General features: G+C 43.0%; 3 protein-coding genes across 6 annotated transcripts; 2 read left to right on the forward strand and 1 right to left on the reverse strand.

Moving 5' to 3' along the window:
• Positions 1-5,015: 5,015 nt before the first annotated feature.
• On the forward strand, positions 5,016-12,833 carry LOC125543723 (protein argonaute 4A). Of its 4 annotated transcripts, XM_048707185.2 has the most exons (23): positions 5,067-5,174; positions 6,111-6,157; positions 7,271-7,534; positions 7,652-7,857; positions 7,996-8,208; positions 8,330-8,466; positions 8,567-8,664; positions 8,766-8,863; positions 9,041-9,206; positions 9,292-9,408; positions 9,487-9,594; positions 9,685-9,747; positions 9,832-9,945; positions 10,018-10,183; positions 10,300-10,412; positions 10,496-10,633; positions 10,745-10,872; positions 10,973-11,038; positions 11,170-11,233; positions 11,335-11,446; positions 11,540-11,613; positions 12,202-12,328; positions 12,436-12,833. In XM_048707185.2, exons 3-23 carry the CDS (start codon positions 7,271-7,273, stop codon positions 12,612-12,614), a joined length of 2,751 nt encoding a protein of 916 aa, XP_048563142.1. In that variant the 5' UTR covers positions 5,067-5,174; positions 6,111-6,157; the 3' UTR covers positions 12,615-12,833. The 4 variants fall into 4 exon arrangements, with proteins under 4 accessions (XP_048563140.1, XP_048563141.1, XP_048563142.1 ...); XM_048707183.2 differs by having other exon boundaries at positions 5,016-5,174; positions 6,108-6,157; positions 7,271-7,857; XM_048707184.2 differs by having other exon boundaries at positions 5,020-5,174; positions 7,271-7,857.
• Positions 12,834-13,322: 489 nt separating this feature from the next.
• LOC125543725 (protein argonaute 4A-like) lies at positions 13,323-15,656 on the forward strand. The gene is made up of 10 exons (XM_087515137.1): positions 13,323-13,434; positions 13,539-13,687; positions 13,982-14,103; positions 14,219-14,284; positions 14,476-14,539; positions 14,609-14,750; positions 14,805-14,866; positions 15,077-15,171; positions 15,261-15,292; positions 15,371-15,656. The coding sequence occupies exons 1-10, from the start codon at positions 13,323-13,325 to the stop codon at positions 15,526-15,528; spliced, it is 1,002 nt and encodes a 333-aa protein (XP_087371263.1). The 3' UTR covers positions 15,529-15,656.
• Positions 15,657-15,804: 148 nt separating this feature from the next.
• Positions 15,805-19,894, reverse strand: LOC125543724 (pentatricopeptide repeat-containing protein At2g37320). The gene is made up of 3 exons (XM_048707186.2): positions 19,688-19,894; positions 19,284-19,379; positions 15,805-19,165 (listed from the first exon to the last, which is right to left on the reverse strand). Exon 3 carries the CDS (start codon positions 19,145-19,147, stop codon positions 17,438-17,440), a length of 1,710 nt encoding a protein of 569 aa, XP_048563143.1. The 5' UTR covers positions 19,148-19,165; positions 19,284-19,379; positions 19,688-19,894; the 3' UTR covers positions 15,805-17,437.
• Between the last annotated feature and the right edge of the window lie 1,191 nt (positions 19,895-21,085).

The following is a 21,085-nucleotide window of genomic DNA, read 5'->3' on the forward strand; positions in this document are numbered from 1 at the left end:
CAAGTCTCTTTACTCGTTTCGTAACGCATGATCCCGTGGCTAACTCCTTAGTCACATTGAGCTCATTATGATGATGCATTACCGAGTGGGCCCAGAGATACCTCTCTGTCATACGGGGTGACAAATCCCAGTCTCGATTCGTGCCAACCCAACAGACACTTTCGGAGATACCTATAGTGCACCTTTATAGCCACCCAGTTACGTTGTGACGTTTTGTACACCCAAAGCATTCCTACGGTATCCGGGAGTTGCACAATCTCATGGTCTAAGGAAATGATACTTGACATTAGAAAAGCTTTAGCAAACGAACTACACGATCTTGTGCTACGCTTAAGATTGGGTCTTGTCCATCACATCATTCTCCTAATGATGTGATCCCGTTAACAATGACATCCAATGTCCATGGTCAGGAAACCATGACCATCTATTGATCAACGAGCTAGTCAACTAGAGGCTTACTAGGGACATATTACGATCTATGTATTCACACATGTATTACGGTTTCCGGTTGATACAATTATAGCATGAACAATAGACAATTATCATGAACAAGGAAATATAATAATAACCATTTTATTATTGCCTCTAGGGCATATTTCCAACACAGAGGAACACTTTGTGTGCTACCAAACGTCACAACGTAACTGGGTGATTATAAAGGTTCTCTACAAGTGTCTCTGATGGTACTTGTTGAGTTGGCATAGATCAAGATTAGGATTTGTCACTCCGATTGTCGGAGAGGTATCTCTGGGCCCTCTAGGTAATACACATCACTATAAGCCTTGCAAGCAATACAACTAATGAGTTAGTTGCGGGATAGTGTATTACGGAACGAGTAGAGAGACTTGCCGGTAACAAGATTGAACTAGGTATTGGGATACCGACGATCGAATCTCGGGCAAGTAACTTACCGATGACAAAGAGAACAACGTATAGTGTTATGCGGTTTGACTGATAAAGATCTTCGTAGAATATGACCAATATGAGCATCCAGGTTCCGCTATTGGTTATTTATCAGAGACATGTCTCGGTCATGTCTACATAGTTCTCGAACCCGTAGGGTCCGCACGCTTAAAGTTATGTGACGATTGGTTTTATGAGTTTATATGTTTCAATGTACCGAAGGTAGTTCGGAGTCCCGGATATGATCACGGACATGACAAGGAGTCTCGAAATGGTCGAGACATAAAGATTGATATATTGGAAGCCTACATTTGGACATCGGAAGAGTTCCGGGTGAAATCGGGATTTTACCGGAGTACTAGAGGGGTTACCGGAACCCCCGGGGGCTAATGGGCCTTGTTGGGCCACAAGGGAAAGAGAGAGGGGCTGGCCTAGGGCAGGCAACGCGCCCCCTCCCTCTGGTCCGAATTGGACTAGGAGAGGGGGGGGGGCGCCCCCCTTACCTTATTTTTCTTCCCCTTCCTTTCCCCCTCCTAGTGGGAGTAGGATTCCTCCTACTCCTACTAGGAGGAGGATTCCTCCTCCTGGCGCACCAACAAGGGCCGGTTGGCCTCCCCCTTGCTCGTTTATATACAGGGGCAGGGGGCACCTCTAGACACACAAGTTGATCACAAAGATCTCTCCCAACCGTGTGCGTTGCCCCCCTCCACCATAATCCACCTCGGTCATACTGTAGCGGTGTTTAGGCGAAGCCCTGCTGCGGTAGCTTCATCAACATCGTCACCACGCCGTCGTGCTGACGAAACTCTTCCCCGAGCTCTACTGGATCGTGAGTTCGCGGGACGTCACCGAGCTGAACGTGTGCTTAACGCGGAGGTGCCGTACGTTCGGTATTGAGGATCGATCGATCGTGAAGACGCACGACTACATCAACCGCGTTGTCATAACGCTTCCGCTTAACGGTATACAAGGGTACGTGGACAACACTCTCCCCTCTCATTGCTATGCATCACCATGATCCTGCGTGTGCGTAGGAATTTTTTTGAAATTACTACGTTTCCCAACACTTACACCACCAACAAACACTCCTCTGGCCACGAGGGAACATCCGTGAATCCGAGGTTCGTCATCGTTGATTCTCAAGTCGTGGCCATCTATCTCGACACTCACCCCTTACTTTTTTCATCATGTCTTCCCACCATGGAATAAGATGCCACACACCCTCTTCAATCTCATTTGAACTTGTGTTGATCTACCGGATTAGAGGGGTTCGCTCGGTAAGATTGAGTAGAGAGCACTTTCCATATAATTTTTTATTACATGACTTGTCATCATCATCTAAAGTATGAAACCACCCAAGGTCTAATGTAATCAAATAGTAGAGTCGAAGGTTCTCATTGTTGTGTTAGAGTTACTTTTATGTTGGCGCAGTCTTGATTTAGTGTATCTTATAAAGTAATATATGCAGTCACATGAAGCATATTTGTAACGCAAATTCTAGGGGACTATGCCATTTAAACAAAAACAAAATTTTGTGCGGCGCAATAAATTGTTTGTGCCTTTTTGTCTTGTTTTTGGTGTATTATCTATGCGATGTACTTTGCCATACATAAATTCTAGTTTTGTTGGTGCTACAATTGCGCGTGACACACTATTGGCTTGAGGTTCTATGCAACACTTGTAAACATAAGTTGTAATGCAACTTAAAATTAATGTGAACGGTTCAAGTATGGTGATCACCTATCACACTCATCAGTGGCCTCGTTACAAATGTAAGCAGTTATTGGAAGGTTTTATTTATTCTTAAAACACACATGTAGAACAATATGCTAACTCAAGCACTACCATTCTTACTTCAACCTATAGTTGACTATCGTTTATGACATGTATAAAAGTAAGATTTAACACCATATAGAAGTGTCAATATAATTTTGGACGCGTTGTTTTTTTCTAGAGCATTAGGTTTTCAGCTCCATATCAACCGAAACGATGCTAGCTTTGAGTAATGCATATTTTAACTTATTCACATTTCTTCTATAAGTCATAATGTTTTCTTATTTCATCTGTATGTTTTGACTTTGATGCTTCTATGTTAAACTCATTGATCATGGAGAAGTTACTTTGGTCATTAACTTTTATGACACCACACTGAGATTTAATGCTAGAATTGCAATTTAAAAAAAAGCCAGATGGTAAGTCACATGATATAGTGATTCTTATATGTTTGACCTTACATATTTTATGAAGTAAACAAAAGGAACATAAATGCCAAACATTGGAAACATGAAATTGAACCAGGAATAAATTCAATAAGATATCCGTAATATAACCTTGTTAAAAATCGCGTGGGAAATAATTCTCGTCAGTGCATGGTGCATTGTCATCCCAGTTGAGACCCCGATTTACCCCTCATTAAACTTTCACACTACTACTTTACATACCCTCTTAATTTGTCCCAAAATGATTTGCCGCACCAACAAAATATACATAAACAAATAAAAACATATGTATTTAAAAAGAATAACAAGAATAAAATAATAAATATTTTTGCTGGGAAAGCAGTAATAAAACCACATCATTTTGCCCTAAAAAAGTGTGCATGCAACGCAATCGTCGTAGTCACACTAGAAATCTCAATTTATCACTCACCAAACCTTCACATAAAACATTACAAATGTCTCCACTTTATCCAAATTGAATAAATCCATGGGCCAAGTTTCTCTGCTACGATCCATCGGCCAAGTTTCTCTGCTACAATCCATCGGCCAAATTTCATTGCATGCATCTTTGGAAGTAAATAAAAGTAACATAAATAGTATACAATAGAAGCAGGAGCAAAACCATAAGGAGACATTAAAGCTCTTCCAACAAAGGGTCAACGTGAGAGCATTCTGAGCTATCACATTCAAATCCATTTACCACCCACCAAACCTTGACGTAATTACTTTACAAATCCTCTCTATTTTCTCAAAATGAATTGAATCCCCAAACAAGCAAAAAAAAATAAAAATAAAATCAAATTTCCGCTGCAGGGACTGACCTAGTGGGGTTCCATGGATGCCATGGCACCCCCTCCTAAAACGCAAAACAATATATACCACATACTTAACGCTGGCGGTCTAACATTTTAAAGTCCATCCTGAGATTATTTGTTAGAAAAATTGCGATGATATATCTAGATTTTTTTTGCAGTATATTTTTTTTAGAAAATTTGAATCGTTTTACTGAAGTAAACGGAGACGATCCTAGTTTTATGACCCGAGATCCTCCACTAGTCGCGGCAATAATCACATCCGATTTTTTTTTTTTAGGAAGCAATAATCACCTCCGATTTGAAACGTCCTTTTTCCGGAGGCTCGCCTCTACTCTACCACTCACGTGCCGAACGCAGGGCCCATTCGTCGGGAGAGAAGAAGGGATGCGAGCTGTCGCGTAGTAGTACTAGCAGCAGCAGCAGGGGAGGGAGTACTGTGGGCAGGTGGCAGCAATGGAGATGGTAATTTACCAACCGCCCTTTATTGATGCGGCTCAAAGGCATTGCCCAAAATCACCCGGCCAGCACGGCGCGCCACTGCAACTACGTACTGCTACCCAGGACGACGCTTGCTTGTACTTGTACGCGCGTTGAACGCACCCGGCCCACATGCACCGGCGCCAAACGTGTCATTGCATCGAGCGCTCCGCTACGCACCGGTGCATGGACCGGGCGCACCTCACGGACCCCATCGCAAGGCTGGCCGCAGCCTCCTTTAACCCGGGGAGCGGAAGGGGAGTCGTGGTGGGTGTGGATATCTGGGAGAGGCTTCCCGGCCGTGGGGAAAACGGCCCGACACGTAAAACCACACCCAACACGATGACCTCTCGGGCCCACGGGCCTCGGGCCCGCGGCGTCAGTGAGGTACCCGTGACGGCATCTGTGGAACGAAAACCCCGCACCAGGGGAAGTGGGCGGGGCAGCACGGGACGCGCCTGACGCCAACGCAGCCCGCCGAGTTCCCCTGGCCCCACGCGTCCGGCCCGGATCGACGCTCCCACCCGACGGACGGCCGCGATGCGTGCGACGCATAGATGGCAAGCGTCCGTCCGTTTTTACCTTCCTGCCCTTCCCTCCTCTGCTACAAGAAGAGGGGGCCGGTCCCGGGGCTGGGGCACTGTCTAGGGGAGTGTTGTTCGAGGAGAGGGGAGGGGGAGAGACGAGAAGGGGAACGGAAAAGAAAGCCAAGCCCTCTCTCGCGGAGGCCAACGGCGAGGCTTCCTCCCTTGCTCCCTCGGTAATGGACAAATCTAGGGTTCTTGTCCTGTAGTAGATTAGATCGTCCTTCTCCTCGCGTTCTTGGTCGCCGCTTTCGTTCGCCGGATTTCTTGGACGGGGGTTTATTTTCCCCTCCTCTGTTCTTCTTCTTCTCTTTTTCCTTGGATCTTTTTTTCCCGGCGGAGGTCATGCATTTGTGTGCATGTTCCCCAAGGCGTTGGATTTGGGATTAGGTTCCGTTCGCCCGCGTTCTCGGCGTGTTTTGTGGGGTTTTGAGCCCTTTTCTTCTTTCATTTATTTTTAGTCCAAGTATATGATATGTGCCACCGGTTCTCCCTTCCGGGGTTCTCGTTTGGCCCTTAATCTGTTCATCTTCTCTTGGTATTTATTTTTCCACCGTCTTTTGTTTGTAATAATCTCTATATATGTGTAGGGTTTTTCGTTTTGCTTCTTGTCCTATGTCAGAGGACATCTTTATTTTTTCAAAAAAAATCCAGCTTTTGGGGGTTTTCTTTCGACTGAAAGAAATACTGGGGTGCTCTGCCAGAGGCAGTTAAAGTGTAGGGTTTTTCGTTTTGCTTCTTGTATGTGCTATGCCTGAGGACAGTTTCTTTTTTCCTCTAAAAAGGAACTTTTGGGGTTTTCTTTTCAGCGGAAGAAATTCTGGGGTTTTTCAGAGGTTTCTCCTGGGAAAAAATACTTCTTTTCCCCCTTGGTTCGGTCTAGTCCTGGGTACCATTACTGAGTATTTAGATGCTTTCTTTATATGTTTATAATTGGGGCATTTTGCTTGGAATTTTGCATCTCTGTTCCCATGGAGGCAAGGGGAAATATGTCTTCTTTTTGTGCCTTGTGCCTTTCTCTCTGGAATTTTTTTGTCTTTCTGCCAATCTCTCATGTATTCCTACACTTTATCACTGTCAGATGGCTTACTTAACTTGTTTGTGTGCAGCAGATCAGTTCAGCGGTTCGGCTCCTCGGGACCATTGTTGGTTCGCTGAAGTAAGTAAACTCTGTTTTATGTTTTTTCTGTTTTATAATCCTTGTGCTCTCAGAAGGACCTGCTATATGAGTTTCCCATGTTAATATCGCTAATGCCTAAGAGATGTTAGTCCTAGTTACGTTTGTGAGGTACCTCTTTATTGTTTTGCCCTACCTGATGTGATAGCAGTTGTCCAATTTGCATGCTTGGTCATTACCATCCTGTATAAGCATGTACTTTTGTACGAGCATCTTTTACCTATTCCCTCACTGGAATGACCTTATCTCATTATAACAAGAAGGAAGAATGTTGTTAATCCCGTCAGGAAAGTAGTACCATTTTTATTTGCTTTAAACTATTATGATTAAAATATAATTGGCCAGCTTACATCTAATTATATATTATATGGAATGGAAGGAAAGCGAGAGATGCTTCCTTTTGTGCCTTTGTACTCCCTCTGTTTCTTTTTAGTCTGCATATAAGGTTTGGGCAAAGTCAAGCTTTGTAAAATTTGACTAACTTTATATTAAAAAATATCAACATTCACAATATGAAATCAATAATATCAGATACATTTCATACTATATAGTTTTAGTATTATAGATGTTCATATTTTTTTATATAAATTTGGTCAAATTTTATGTAGTTTGACTTCGACTAAATTTTATACTTGGAGTAAAAAGAAAGGGAGGGAGTACTTTGAATTTATGTTTTTTGCTATGTATATTCCTTGTTTGTTCCTAATTAAGATTTTCTTTCAATAAACATAAGATACTTAATTATTTGGTTTGTTAATATAATCTGTGTACCATTCATGAGTCTGTAGTGTCAACATTGTTGTTTTCTTATGTTGGTCTGTTGATATATATGCCTATTGTGGATTCACCAGCCTTGTTAGGTCTACTTGTCACCTCTGTTTCCTTGGATTAACTGAAAAATGGTTTCTTTATGTGCCCTTTCATACTTGATTTGTTAAGTTGTGCCATAGAACTTACATACTACCTCTTGTACCACCTGTGTTGGTCTGTTAGATAACTTGTTTAACTTGTTTTTATGCAAAGCTTCTGCTTGACTGTTAAGTTGTACAATTTGTACTTGTAATGTTGGAAGCTGATTAACTGATGTACTGTCAGATGGAGTCACACGGAGAGGACCTGCCACCACCACCACCACTCCCGCCAAATGCAGAGCCGATAAAAGCTCAGTCGGCTGATGACTTGCCACCACCACCACCCCTGCCGCCTATCAAACCTGAAGAAGCAAAGAAGATCTCAAAGCCTAAGAGGGCCCTGATTGCTCGTCCTGGTTTTGGCAAGAGGGGAAATCCTATACAGCTTGTGACAAATCATTTCAAAGTCTCGTTGAAGACGACAGACGAGTTCTTCCATCATTACTATGTATGCCTCTATCCTTGTTTACTTTGTTGTATGCCTCTATCCTCATTTACTTTGATTGTTGTTGAATTCCTTGTGCTACCATCTAATGTCATTCCTCTGTTGTTTAATTGGATGCAGGTAAATCTGAAGTATGAAGATGACAGGCCTGTTGATGGAAAAGGTGTTGGTAGAAAAGTCATTGATAAGCTTGCTCAGACTTATCCATCGGAACTAGCTCATAAAGACTTTGCCTATGATGGTGAAAAGAGTCTTTTTACCATTGGTGCCCTCCCACAAATTAACAATGAGTTTGTTGTGGTTCTTGAAGATGTTTCCAGTGGAAAGTAATTAACTCTCTCTGCCCTGGTCCAGTATTGTCTTTTGCTGTTACTATGTCTACTTGCATGTAACTTTCTTGCTTTTAGGTTGTCTTTTGTTGTTACTATGCCTTGTTGTTGCTCATGTAACTCTGTTGCTTGTAGGACTCCTGCAAATGGCAGCCCTGGAAACGACAGTCCAGACAAGAAGAGAGTGAAAAGGCCATATCAGACTAAAACCTTCAAGGTGGAGTTGAGCTTTGCTGCTAGAATCCCCATGAGTGCTATTGCAATGGCACTCAAAGGCCAGGAATCAGAGCACACGCAAGAAGCCATTCGGGTTATTGATATCATATTAAGACAACACTCTGCCAAACAGTATGTTTGTTTCTATGTACTTCTGAATCCTAACTTACTGTTCTTGAGTATTGTTCTCAGTGTTGATATTCCATGGTAAATCTTTTCTAATTTCCTTGTGTATATTTCTTTGTGTTTGCAGGGGCTGCCTGTTAGTCCGCCAGTCATTTTTTCACAACAATCCTTCAAACTTTGTGGACTTGGGTGGGGGTGTGATGGGCTGCCGAGGTTTCCACTCAAGCTTTCGAGCCACACAGAGCGGGCTTTCTCTTAATATTGGTATGCTTGTTGTCAATGAGTGCAGTTCTGTATATAATCTTGTGACAGCATTTTAAATTAGGTGACAGTTCATATTTACAGCTACTGCTTAATTGTGCAGATGTTTCTACAACAATGATTGTGAAACCTGGCCCTGTTGTCGATTTTCTGCTGGCCAACCAGAAGGTTGACCACCCTAATAAAATTGATTGGGCTAAGGTAAGATTTCTCCTTAACTTGCTTGTGAAAACCATTGATCATATATATCTAAATGTGTATGTATCTCTGTAGATATATCTAATCCTTTTTTGTTTTGGTAGGCCAAGCGTGCACTTAAGAATTTAAGGATAAAAACAAGCCCAGCAAATACAGAATACAAGATTGTTGGTTTGAGTGAGAGGAATTGTTATGAACAAATGTAAGTGAGTATATCGCCATTTGTTGTATGTAAGTGGCGCTTAATTAATTGTTTGGACTTGTTGCATGGCATCTGTGCATTGTAGATTTTATTGAGACAGCTATTTAGATGCTTTTAAGTTTCATGCAGCTTTCATTATTTTTATATAACTGCTTTGTGATTCTTATGCCTATCTAGGTTTTCCCTCAAGCAAAGGAATGGTGGGAATGGTGACCCTGAAGCAATAGAAATATCTGTTTATGATTACTTTGTGAAGAACCGTGGCATTGAGCTGAGGTACTCTGGTGATTTCCCTTGTATAAATGTTGGGAAACCTAGGCGGCCAACATATTTTCCCATTGAGGTTTGATTTGACTATTCCTGTAATTTATATTCTTGGTTGTGCCTTATTTGTGCAATTCCCTGATGAATCTATCTATGTTTGCCAGCTCTGCCAGCTGGTGCCTTTACAAAGGTATACCAAATCTTTGAGTACCCTACAAAGATCATCTCTTGTTGAGAAGTCCAGGCAGAAGCCTCAAGAGAGGATGTCAGTTTTGTCTGATGTGAGTGGCGTATTTATTCTGTCTCAATACCTAGTTGTAGGTTTGTTATTAACTGTTTCATCAATGTCAATTTGGCAGGTACTGAAACGCAGCAGCTATGATACAGAACCCATGTTGAAGGCATGTGGAATTTCGATAGCTCAGGGCTTTACACAGGTGGCTGGTAGGGTACTGCAGGCCCCCAAGGTCAGTCACAACTAACTGCTCCATATCTTATTTAGTCATCGTTTGTGCTTGTGAAATCCTTATGCATCCTTATTGAATCCTGTAATGTAGCTCAAAGCTGGAAATGGTGAAGATATTTTCACAAGGAATGGACGTTGGAATTTCAACAACAAGGTCAGCTTGTTTTGACTGCATTCTGTGTCTACTCTTTTATCCTGCATGTTTTCAATCATAACTTTGCTAGTCATGCTTCTGCAGAGGCTTGCTAGAGCTTGTGTGGTGGACAGATGGGCAGTTGTAAACTTTTCGGCTAGGTGTAACACCATGAACCTTGTCAATGACCTCATCAAGTGTGGGGGCATGAAGGGCATTGTAGGTTTTCCATTAACCTAACTACACATTTTCTGAAATGTTTTTGTACTCACTCTTTTTTAAAATTTGCAGACAGTAGAAAAACCTCATATTGTAATTGAAGAGAATGGTTCAATGAGACGTGCACCTGCTCCAAAAAGGGTTGAGGATATGTTTGAGCAAGTGAAGTCTAAGCTTCCTGGGGCTCCGAAGTTTCTCTTGTGTATTCTTGCTGAGAGGAAGAACTCAGATGTTTATGGTTGGTTCTAGAAATTCTTAATTGCATCCCTTAAATAAGTTTAGGACAATCATCTGTATCATCTTCAATAAGTTTAGTACAATCATCTGTATCATCTGGTTATTTTTCTTTTGTAGGTCCATGGAAGCGAAAATGCCTTGCTGACTTTGGGATTGTCACTCAATGTGTGGCCCCAACAAGGGTCAATGACCAATATCTGACAAATGTTCTGCTGAAGATCAATGCAAAAGTTTGTGCCTCCCCCACGTCTAATTCTTATTGTAACAGTGCTTACATTATTGTCTTCTTTGTACTAATCCTTTTTCTAATCAGCTTGGTGGAATGAACTCACTACTACAAATTGAAATGTCCCCAAGTATACCTCTTGTATCAAAGGTCCCAACTCTCATCTTGGGAATGGATGTGTCCCATGGATCCCCTGGACAGTCTGATATACCGTCCATTGCAGCAGTACGCTACTAAATTTACTCTGCATTATAGTACTTCCAAATCTAAGATAACACTAGTAAGCCCAAATCTAAGATACCTATTATGTGATGTCTGTTTCCATTTTGATTATAGGTTGTTGGTTCTCGGGAATGGCCTCTTGTCTCGAAATATAGGGCTTCAGTGCGCTCGCAGTCACCAAAGCTCGAAATGATAGATTCATTGTTCAAGCCACAAGGAACTGATGATGATGGCCTTGTTCGGTAAGATATTTTTTTGTTTTTTGTTCAGTCGTCCATACAAATGTGCTATGGTGGTTCTCTTGATGTTCTCTTTTCCTGTTGCTATTCCGGACTGTTTCAGGGAGTGTCTCATTGACTTCTACACCAGTTCTGGAAAAAGGAAACCAGATCAGATCATCATCTTCAGGTTTGTCATACTTCCTAAATAACTACTTGCAAATGTCAGTGGTCAGTATTGGAGACATACCAGGGTCGTTCAGTTGTATAGAATGGTTGCCTGATTTTCTTGAGGAAATGTTGATCTCTTCTTCATTACAGGGATGGTGTTAGTGAGAGCCAGTTTAATCAGGTGCTGAACATTGAATTGGATCAAATAATTGAGGTACTGTTCATGTGGTTCTAGTTGGGCTCATATTATACTGTACATGAGTATCTCATTCATCTATTGCACAACTGACTTGGTGTTTATTGTATTTGGTGCAGGCCTGCAAGTTCTTGGATGAAAATTGGAACCCCAAGTTCACGCTGATTGTTGCTCAGAAAAATCACCACACCAAGTTCTTCATACCTGGATCTCCTGACAATGTCCCTCCAGGTAACATACACCACTTGTCTGCTGTATTCTATCCCATGATAATGTCAAATTGTTCCATAATAATACTAATGTTTGAATGTTGCCATTCCACAGGCACTGTTGTAGATAATGCAGTCTGCCATCCAAGGAATTATGACTTCTACATGTGCGCTCATGCTGGAATGATTGTAAGTATTCTCTCTGGTGCATCATATTTGCTTGTGATATAAAGGCTAAAAGTTTTTGATCCATCTGTCTGCTCTAGTGCTGGTTGTCTGTGATTTATGCCATTTTCTACTGAATAGAGACAAAAAATTGGAAGTTTGGTAGTTCCCTTGATCAGTTGATACTGACCCTCCTGTCACCTTTGTTAATGGCACCTTGTTGGAACCCCAAGTTATGCACCTTGTTGGAACCATCACTGATTTACCATGATAGTTTGTGAATATTTTTTTGAAGTGTTCAAGATTTTGTAAGAGTAATCACTTTGTGGTTGATGCATTTATATAGCATATGATAAGTACAGTACAGTATGATGTAAAACTCTGGTCAGTGGGACAATTTTAATATCTTATTTGTGTAAGTTGTTATTGGATCATATGCATTACTTTATCCAGCTCTTTTTGCATCCTGGGCATGTCAAATCTTACTTGAATGACTTGCAAGTTTTGGTTAGGCCTGGCTTTCAGTTGTATTTTTGTTGCTTGTACCATCGTGACCATTTCCAGTTTGTTGTCGTGTAGACTTGATAAGCTAATCTTATTTGTGTGTTGCAGGGGACTACAAGGCCAACACACTACCATATCCTGCATGATGAGATACACTTTGCTGCGGATGACCTGCAGGATCTTGTGCACTCGCTCTCATATGTGTACCAAAGGAGCACGACAGCCATATCAGTTGGTGAGTTTTGCACTAATGTGCTTGTTCTTGCATCTGCAAAGTTTCCAACTGTTGTTAGTCTTGTGAACCCTGCGCTGATTTTGCAACCTTGTTGTGCTTCCTTGCAGTTTCTCCAATCTGCTATGCACATCTTGCGGCTGCTCAGGTGGCGCAGTTCATAAAGTTTGATGAGATGTCTGAGACGTCGTCGAGCCAGGGCGGTGGCCACACCTCTGCCGGCAGCGCTCCCGTGCAGGAGCTGCCTCGCCTCCATGAGAAAGTCCGCAGCAGCATGTTCTTCTGCTGAGCCAGCCAGCCAGCCGCACTTCCGCGTTCCAACTTTTGGTGATGCGCTTGGTTATCTAGTACTAGTAGTATGTAGTAGTGGCCTGTTATGGCCTGTTGGACTCGTGGGATGTTGTGTTCCTAAGCTGGTTGCCGCACTTGGTGCCTCAGAACCTTTGAATCCTGTCAGGGTGCTGCAGTTGAACCTTTACTATCGAACCATCTAATTTGTTGCTTTCCATCTCTCTGCTTGCTGAGTTTGACTTTCCTTTTCTTGCACTTGGAAAGTTCGTTTGCACTTTGTTTGTCTTCCATATTTAAGGAAACGGTTACAGAACAAGGAAATCACAGTGAAGTGGTATGCAGCCATCAACGCAAGGAAGAGTTTGACCCTATGCTATGCTTGAATACCAATTTGATTCTTTCTCTTATGTAGACGATTGAGGATTTGGCAGTGTTCAAGGAGGCAGGGCAAAAAAATTAATCTTTGGGGGGTGGCCGAAAGTTGTGTGCAAAGAGTGTTGGCGACAATGAAAGATGTTGGGGCTGCATAAAAGTAGAAAGTAAACATAAAATCACATCTTTCACTTGCCTAAAAACAAGAAAGAATTAAGTACAACGAACCAGAGTTTCTCCTGTACGTTCTTCCTGAGAAGAGGAAGAACTGTGACATAGGGTTTGCTCTTTTAATGCCTACCTGGCATCAAGCCTTTTTTCTTCTTGTCAGACCATGGAAGCGCGGATGCCTTGCACGGTATGGTATTTTGACGCGATGCTTGGTTCCTCCTGCCAACGTCAAAGATCAGTACCTCACAAATGTGCTGCTAAAGATAAATGCCAAGGTTTGCAGTGTGATCTGCATTGCCATCTTCAGTATACCACATAATTTGGATTTCTTTTAGCTGAACAACTGGATGCTTTGCTTTTGTGTTGTGCTGCCAATCAGCTCAGCTTGGCGGGTTGAATTCATTGCTGAAAAATGAAACAACCTGTGCTATTCCTCATGTCTCGAGGGTTCGAACATCATCTTTGCTATGGATGTTTCCCAATTCCCATGGTTCACCAGGACGGTCTGACGTGCCATCGGTTGCTGCAGTAAGATTTGCTTATTATGTACTCTCTCTGTTCCTAAATATTTGTCTTTTTGATGATTTTAAATGGACTACCATATATGGATGTATATAGACATATTTTAGAGTGTAGATTCACTCATTTTGCTCCGTATGTAATTACTTGTTGAAATTTCTAGAAAGACAAATATTTAGAAACGAGGGAGTATTCAGTTTTCTGCAGTAAAAACTCAGGTGTTAGCTGATGGTCCTGAAGAGAGTTTCAACCGACAATTTGCTAACTCACCTGAGTGCTTGTTGCTTTGGCCCAGGTGGTTAGTTCATTCAAGTGGCTAATCATTTCAAACTACACAGAGCTTCTGTGTGCACTCAGTCATCCAGGCTGGAAATGATCGATACCTTGTTTAAGCCAGTTGGAGATGACGATCATGGCTTCATTAAGTGAGTTTCTTCTGCTCAGATTTTATAAAGTGCAATTTATACAATTTTAATAACAGTGCTTCCTAATTATACATATGCTTTTAATTTGTTGCTCACTGGGACAATAACATTTCAGGGATTCAGTAGTTGACTTTCTGAAAAATAACAATGGTCAGAAGCCGGAACAAATTATCATTTTCAGGTCAGTAGTCCTCCGTGAGATAAGTGGTTTCTGCATTTAAATAGCATAATTTTTCTGTTGAAATTGCTGAATTAATTGTGTCTTGTCCCTTGATGTTAAGAGTACAAACCGACTCTAAATACTCGATGCCATCTCTAAGTTTACTTTGGCACCCTGATTCTGTGTAAGGAAACTCTGTTGTCTTATGTTAGGGATGGTGTTAGCGAGAGCCAATTCAATCAGGTGCTGAACGATGAGCTATCTCAAATCATGGAGGTAAAAGTAAGTGATATCCAATTCCTCATGAGCCAGTCCTGGATAGTAATGCCTGCCTAATTGATACAGACATGCAAGTTTTTTGGTGGCAAGCACTTTAGTGGCAACTGGTTCCCCAAGTTCACAGTGATGGTTACACAGAAGAATCATCACACGAGATTTTTCCTACGGAATGGACAGAGACCTGATCAAGTGACTAATGTCCCCCCTGGTAACCTACGTCTTTTATCTAAATATTTTTTCTAATCTTCCAATTTTTGTGGAGGATTGCAATCCATGGCAATTGTTAGGTTGTTTGATCTGTATGTACTTTTTAATGGGGGTACTGTAGCATTCATACGAAACCAAATGCATCTCATAGGAATCTAAGCACCTACCACAGAACCATTATTTACAATTTTGTATAGGATTAAACGAGCAACTCCTAGGCTTTTCTACACATACATTCTTATCATATCCCTAGTGTAGTGTAAAAAACGCTCTTATATTATGGGACGGAGGGAATACAATCCAAGTCATTCTGGTTGTATATTCCAGGGGACTACAAGGCCAACACACGACCATGTGCTCCAAGATGAGACAGGCTTCTCCGCTGATGAGCTGCAGGAGCTCGTCCACTCCCTTTCCTATGCGTATGTGCACTGAAGTAGCTGCAAAAGATTCAGCCCTTACCTTGCCTCGGTGCATTCCTGACATTTTTATGCTTGTGAACTCGTTTCAGGTACCAGAGGAGCACCACAGCCATCACAGCTGGTAAGCATGATTTGCCATTACTTGATTTCGCAACATACGCCAAAAGGGCATGGTTGATCATCTGATTTTCCCTCTCAGTTGCTCCCATCTTCTACGCACACCTTGCGGCGGCACAGGTGGCCAAGTTCACCAGGCTCAATGACATGTCGGAGACGTCGTCCCAGGCTGAGGCTGCCCCGGTGCCGGAGCTGCCTCGTCTGCATCCCACGATAGCATCGTCCATGTTCTTCTGCTGAATCGCGCGGTTTCCCCATCGTCGGTTGTTGGAAGCGACTGAAACTTTACCAAATGCTAGACGGAACCGGTCGTGTTGTTCATGCCTGAGCGCTGAAGTATGCTTTTGGTCTTAGCTACTAGATTTAATGGATGTTATCTCCAAGAACAATCTTTGATTGCTATCATGGAGTTGCTTGCCAACAATAATCTGCACTTTTGATGGTCAAGACCTAGACCCTCTGCTCATGTGCAAGGTGTTGTTCATGCCTGAGCGTTGAAGTATGCTTTTGGTCTTAGCTACTAGATTTAATGGATGTTATCTCCAAGAACAATCTTCGATTGCTATCATGGAGTTGCTTGCCAACAATAATCTGCACTTTTGATGGTCAAGACCTAGACCCTCTGCTCATGTGCAAGGTGCCAACGTATTCTGGATGTTAAGTTTATAAATATGGTCGGCAGCATGTCCAATGATTTATAAGTTTGGGATTCACAATAAGTGTCTTTATAGTTTTGTGTTTACGTACTTTGCTGTCAATTTACTTCAGTTAGCAAGGAAAAGCCTGGCTTTTGACCCGGCTTAGGCCTTGTTCGGTTGCAGTGGATTTAATCCTCTAGGTGATCCCCAACCCCTCACCCAATCCCCACTGATCCCATCCTAATAATGGTGTGAAATATATAGCAGTTCATATGCTGATGCAGCACTAATCAGAAAGTACTGCTTTACACAAAATGGAACTGTTAGACAATTTACCAATGTGCTCTGTGCATGAAATTCAGAAGCAATACTAGAATAAAATTGTAAGTCAGGGGTACAATCCCGGTAAAAACCGAGGATTTTGGAGGTGTATGAAATTCAGAAGCAATACTAACATAGTTTATATGAGACAGGGTTACAATCCACGCTGGGCTCTAACCTATAAGATTGACCGGGATGAAACCTCGGGTGGGATGAAACCATGGGGTTTGGCCCCGATCCCAGTGGGGTGGGCTCTAACCGAACGAAGCCTTACAGGTTAGAGGAGATTGTAGTGAAATATACTAACATAGTAGGAAAGCACTAAGTAAAATATAGGATTATCCATTATTAAATCTATTTCTTCTAAAAACCACTGAAAGGAAAAACTATAAACATACCCACAAGAATGCAACTAAGAGATACTCCCCCCTTCACAAAATATAAGGCGCACTTGACTTTTTTTGGTCTTCATCACACAACTTTGACTTTATTGCATGTCTACCAAATTAATATAAAGACAGATGAACTAAAATTATTTTACAAGACAAATATGACAATACTATTTATACATGTTCAATAAATGCATTAGGATATATATTGATGGTCAAAGCCATGCATCAAAGACCGTGAAAAATCAACCATGCTTTATATTTTGGGAAGGAGGAAGTAATTATTAGAAGGACGGTTAGGGGATTAATTTGACCATAAGTTGCAATCAAGAAGTAATTTTCAAGTGTCAAACTGAAATTATGATGTAATTTACATTATTCAGACCAATCCAAAATAGCAGAGAAAAAATATCCATCAAACCTTATCTAGTCAATCAAGCCAACCTTTTCTTATATTTGGTTCAAATTTACATTTAAAGTTCCCAAATGATTCACACTAATTACTAGTGCAGCCTAGTCTAATTACTAGTGTATCCTAGTTTAAAACATCAAGTGCGTATAAGAAAGACTACATTGAGCATCAAAATTGAAATCAGATGTCAGGTGGGAAAACTCTACTGCTTCTAATGCAGCACAATATTGAATACTTTGAGGTTGGAATCAGACGAATCATATCACAAGTCTCTGAGGTGTGAGTCATGCTTTTTCTATAAAGAATTGACTCTTTGATCTTCATATACAAATGACTGCGGCGATCTATCATCTCCCAATACTTTATTCAGAGCTCAAACTTACCTTGAACTACTGAGGGTCATCAAACTCAAAACCATCTGTCAGCACATCATGTTTGTATTCCATATGAGATCGCAAGAAGTCAAGTACAGCCAGGACATTGTTTATTTGGTGGCTCTTAGATCTGTTTTCTGCTGTGAAAGTATAAACCTCACTGCCAATTTCTATCCAGCTGCATCCAGTGTTCGCCTTCAGTCCTCCCTCCTTCATCATCATCCTCACTTTGGCCACATCACTCCAGCAATCAATGCTAGCGTATAGATTTGCTAGCTGTACATGAGTTGCAGCACAACCTGGCTCCAGCTTAAGACGGTGCTCTGCAGCATGGATGCCAATCGGAATGTTTCCATGCATCCTACAGGCAGCCAGCAGAGAACCCCATATGACTGCATTTGGGGGCATGGACATTGTACCGATCAAATCCCACGCTTCATCGAGCAATCCTGCCCGGCCGAGGAGGTCTACCATACACGAATAGTGATCTAACTCTGGTTCTATTCCAAGTCCGATCATTGCCTTGAAGCAGCGCCGGCCTTCCTCTACAAGGCATGCATGCCGACATGATGACAGGATGCCAAGGAAGGAGATTACATCAGGCACTATGTGCTCCTCCTCCATTTCTTTTAGTAAGCTTAGACAATGCTCAGCAAGGCCATGCTGTGCATATCCAAAGATCATAGAGTTCCAAGAAACCAGGTCCTTGCACACAATGTTCTCAAATATTGATTGGGCCTCAATTATATTCCCGCACTTTGCATACATTGATATCAGTGCATTCGAGACATGCACACACAAATCAAAACCCATTCTTAGTTCTAGACCGTGAACACTGTTACCAAGTGCAAGAAGTGCGTGTTTAGTGCACACACTGAAGATAGTGGCAAATGTGATGTCATTAGGCCTGCACGCTGACTGTCTCATCAGCTGAAATACCTTGAGGCATGGCTCAACCTGATTATCCTGTGCATAACCAGAAATGAGTGATGTCCACGACACGGTATTTTTTATTGGCATGCTCTGAAAAACCTGACAAGCATTCTCCAGCTGACAACATCTTGCATATAAGCTAATCAGAGAGGTACCAGAAAGTACCGACAATTCATAACCAACTTTCACCAGTAGAGCATGGAGCTGAGCACCTGTCCTAATGGATTGCTTAACAGCACAAAAGCTCATGGTAGATGCTAAAACAGATATATCGGCACTTATTCCTCTCCTATGCAACTCCACAAGTAGCATAAACTTGTTTCCCTTTGCGAGTTTATTCATGGAAGGAGAAGCAGAGATATCATGAGAATCAATGGTATCAGGTAAAATTTGCTCTGTGTTATTGCTTGAGCTAGCGAACCGCACTTCTCCATTACGCATACCATGATTTCCTAACTGAACTCTCAAGATGTCATGCATACAATCATTGATAATGCGGTGATGAGACAGACCTTCCTCATTGCCATTATATGCCTTCCCTGGCACGAGGTGCAAAACTCTCAACGCATCATGGATGCCGCGCCCCTCTTGCTTTGTTGATCTCTCAGATGGTAAGTGACTGTCAAAATTCGCCACACACAGACGAATCGGTGACAATGATGGTAAATGGCTGCTGAAATGGTACCAGAGTAGATGTCTGTGCTTGTGCATGGCCGAAGTTGTCCATGGGCAAACCCAACGGCGAGCGCAGGAAGTCGTGCCAAGCCTCCGTTTGGAGAGGCCTAGAAGCATGAACAGCTAAATCCACACCTGGTGAAGGGAAACAGAGGTCTTGAGTTAGTTATGCTTATCATGAAGGAAGATTTACTAATCCACTGGACTCGGAGCTTTATGCACATCATAAGCAGATTGTGGCTGCATTACTAACCCTGAAGCGTCTCCTCCAGCATACTTGCACACGAACATCAACTTAAGGAGATTCCGACTGCACGCCAAGCTTGGATGGCCAATAGCTTAGCTGTCCCTACAACAACAGAGAAGGCACGGTTAGTAATACAATACAGAGATGCTTGCTAGTAATGCAATACAGAGATGCTTGCTAGTACCAAACCAATGGTCCGTTTCATCTTCTATTTGACAATTTCTCAACAATTGACAACAAAAGTGTCCTGCACAATCACGCACAACAGAATCTCTACGTCTTCTGTTCAATTCGAGCACCAAAACATGACACACTTGGGGCACTGGGCGCACAGACATGATACGAAATATTACTAGCAAGCACTGGAGTATGTAAAACCGTTGCCGGCTGCAGGCTGCCTGAAAACTCACCTGAACCGAGATGGACCAAAGCCTGCAACACGGCGGCCGGGGACTGGGGTAGCCGCCAGACGGCGACAGCCTTGGAGATGGGACCGTAGGAGCAGCGCCGGCGGACCGCGGGATGGGGCGAGGCGGGGACAGGCGAGTAGCGCCAGCGGCGGCTGCGCGTGCGTTCGCCCGATTTTTTATTAATAATAAATAAGAATTATCTAATTACGGAACTGGTAAATGAAATTGTGTAAGTAGGAAGGACGCTGTGATTAATAGCGTTCAGGTACGGCCGCTGTTGCTAACGACGTCCAGGTGTGGACGCTGTTGTTAGTGGCGTCCTGTGTTTCATTACGACCTAAATTTCCTGAACTGGCAGCCCAATGCTCCGTTATTCCCCTCGCGCACCTCCTCGCCGCCGCTATCCAGCCACCGGTAATGGTGCTTCTGCACCCCCCTTGCTTTTTGTTAGAGCATCTCCAATAAACCGTCCAAATATAAAGATACCTAACTTTTGGATCGTCTGGGGTAAAAAACGTTACTCTAACAAACAGTTCATATATAAAAAAAATTGGACCGCAGTTTCCTGGTGATGTAAAATTGAAAACTTTATGATGCAAATTTACATCACGAGATGCAACTAATGTAAAACCGGGGTCGCCCGCCAAACGCCCAACCGCCACTTCATTCCGCTTTCGCCTGGCGACTGGCCGCCCGCGACCGAGCACGAGTAGCCGAAAGTCGCCGCCGCCACCGGCCAAGTCGTCGCCGCCGTCGCCGCCACCGCCCCACATCATTGTCGCTGCCCTCCGCTGCCCTATCCCTCGTCGCCTCCCCCGTCGGAGGGCGTCTCGCAGCCGCCCCGATGCCGCCGTTTCGGGAAGCAGCCACGGCTGGATTCGCCGACTCCGGCGGTCCGCCTTGCTCCCTTCACCTCTGCGCCGCCGCTGCCCTAGCCCTCGTCGTCTCCCTCACCGGAGGGCGTCGAGCAGCCGCCCCGGTGCCGCCGTTTCGGGAAGCAGCCGCGGCGGGATTCGCCAACTCCGAAGGTCCGCCGTGCTCCCTTCTATGCGTCGCCGTGCTCCCTTCCCCTTTGCGCCGCCGTCCGTGGCATTTCTCCTCTGAGCCGCCGTCCGCAACAGCGACCAATCGAACCGCCGGCCATCTTCTTCCACCCCATGCACAAGGTGTTCGACGAAATTCCCCAATGTAAAAAAAGACGAAACTTGATGATCTTAATTGGGATTGGATAGTATGTTTGAAGATGATTGTCTGCATTGTAGAAGAGCTCGGTTGATGTGACGCCCCCGATTTAATCGTACACTAATCATACACGCAAACGTGTACGATCAAGATCAGGGACTCACGGGAAGATATCACAACACAACTCTACAAATAAAATAAGTCATACAAGCATCA

Source organism: Triticum urartu, chromosome 3A (genome assembly GCF_056163025.1).
Source record: "Triticum urartu cultivar PI428250 chromosome 3A, HENAU_Tu73, whole genome shotgun sequence".
Taxonomy (NCBI): domain Eukaryota; kingdom Viridiplantae; phylum Streptophyta; class Magnoliopsida; order Poales; family Poaceae; genus Triticum; species Triticum urartu.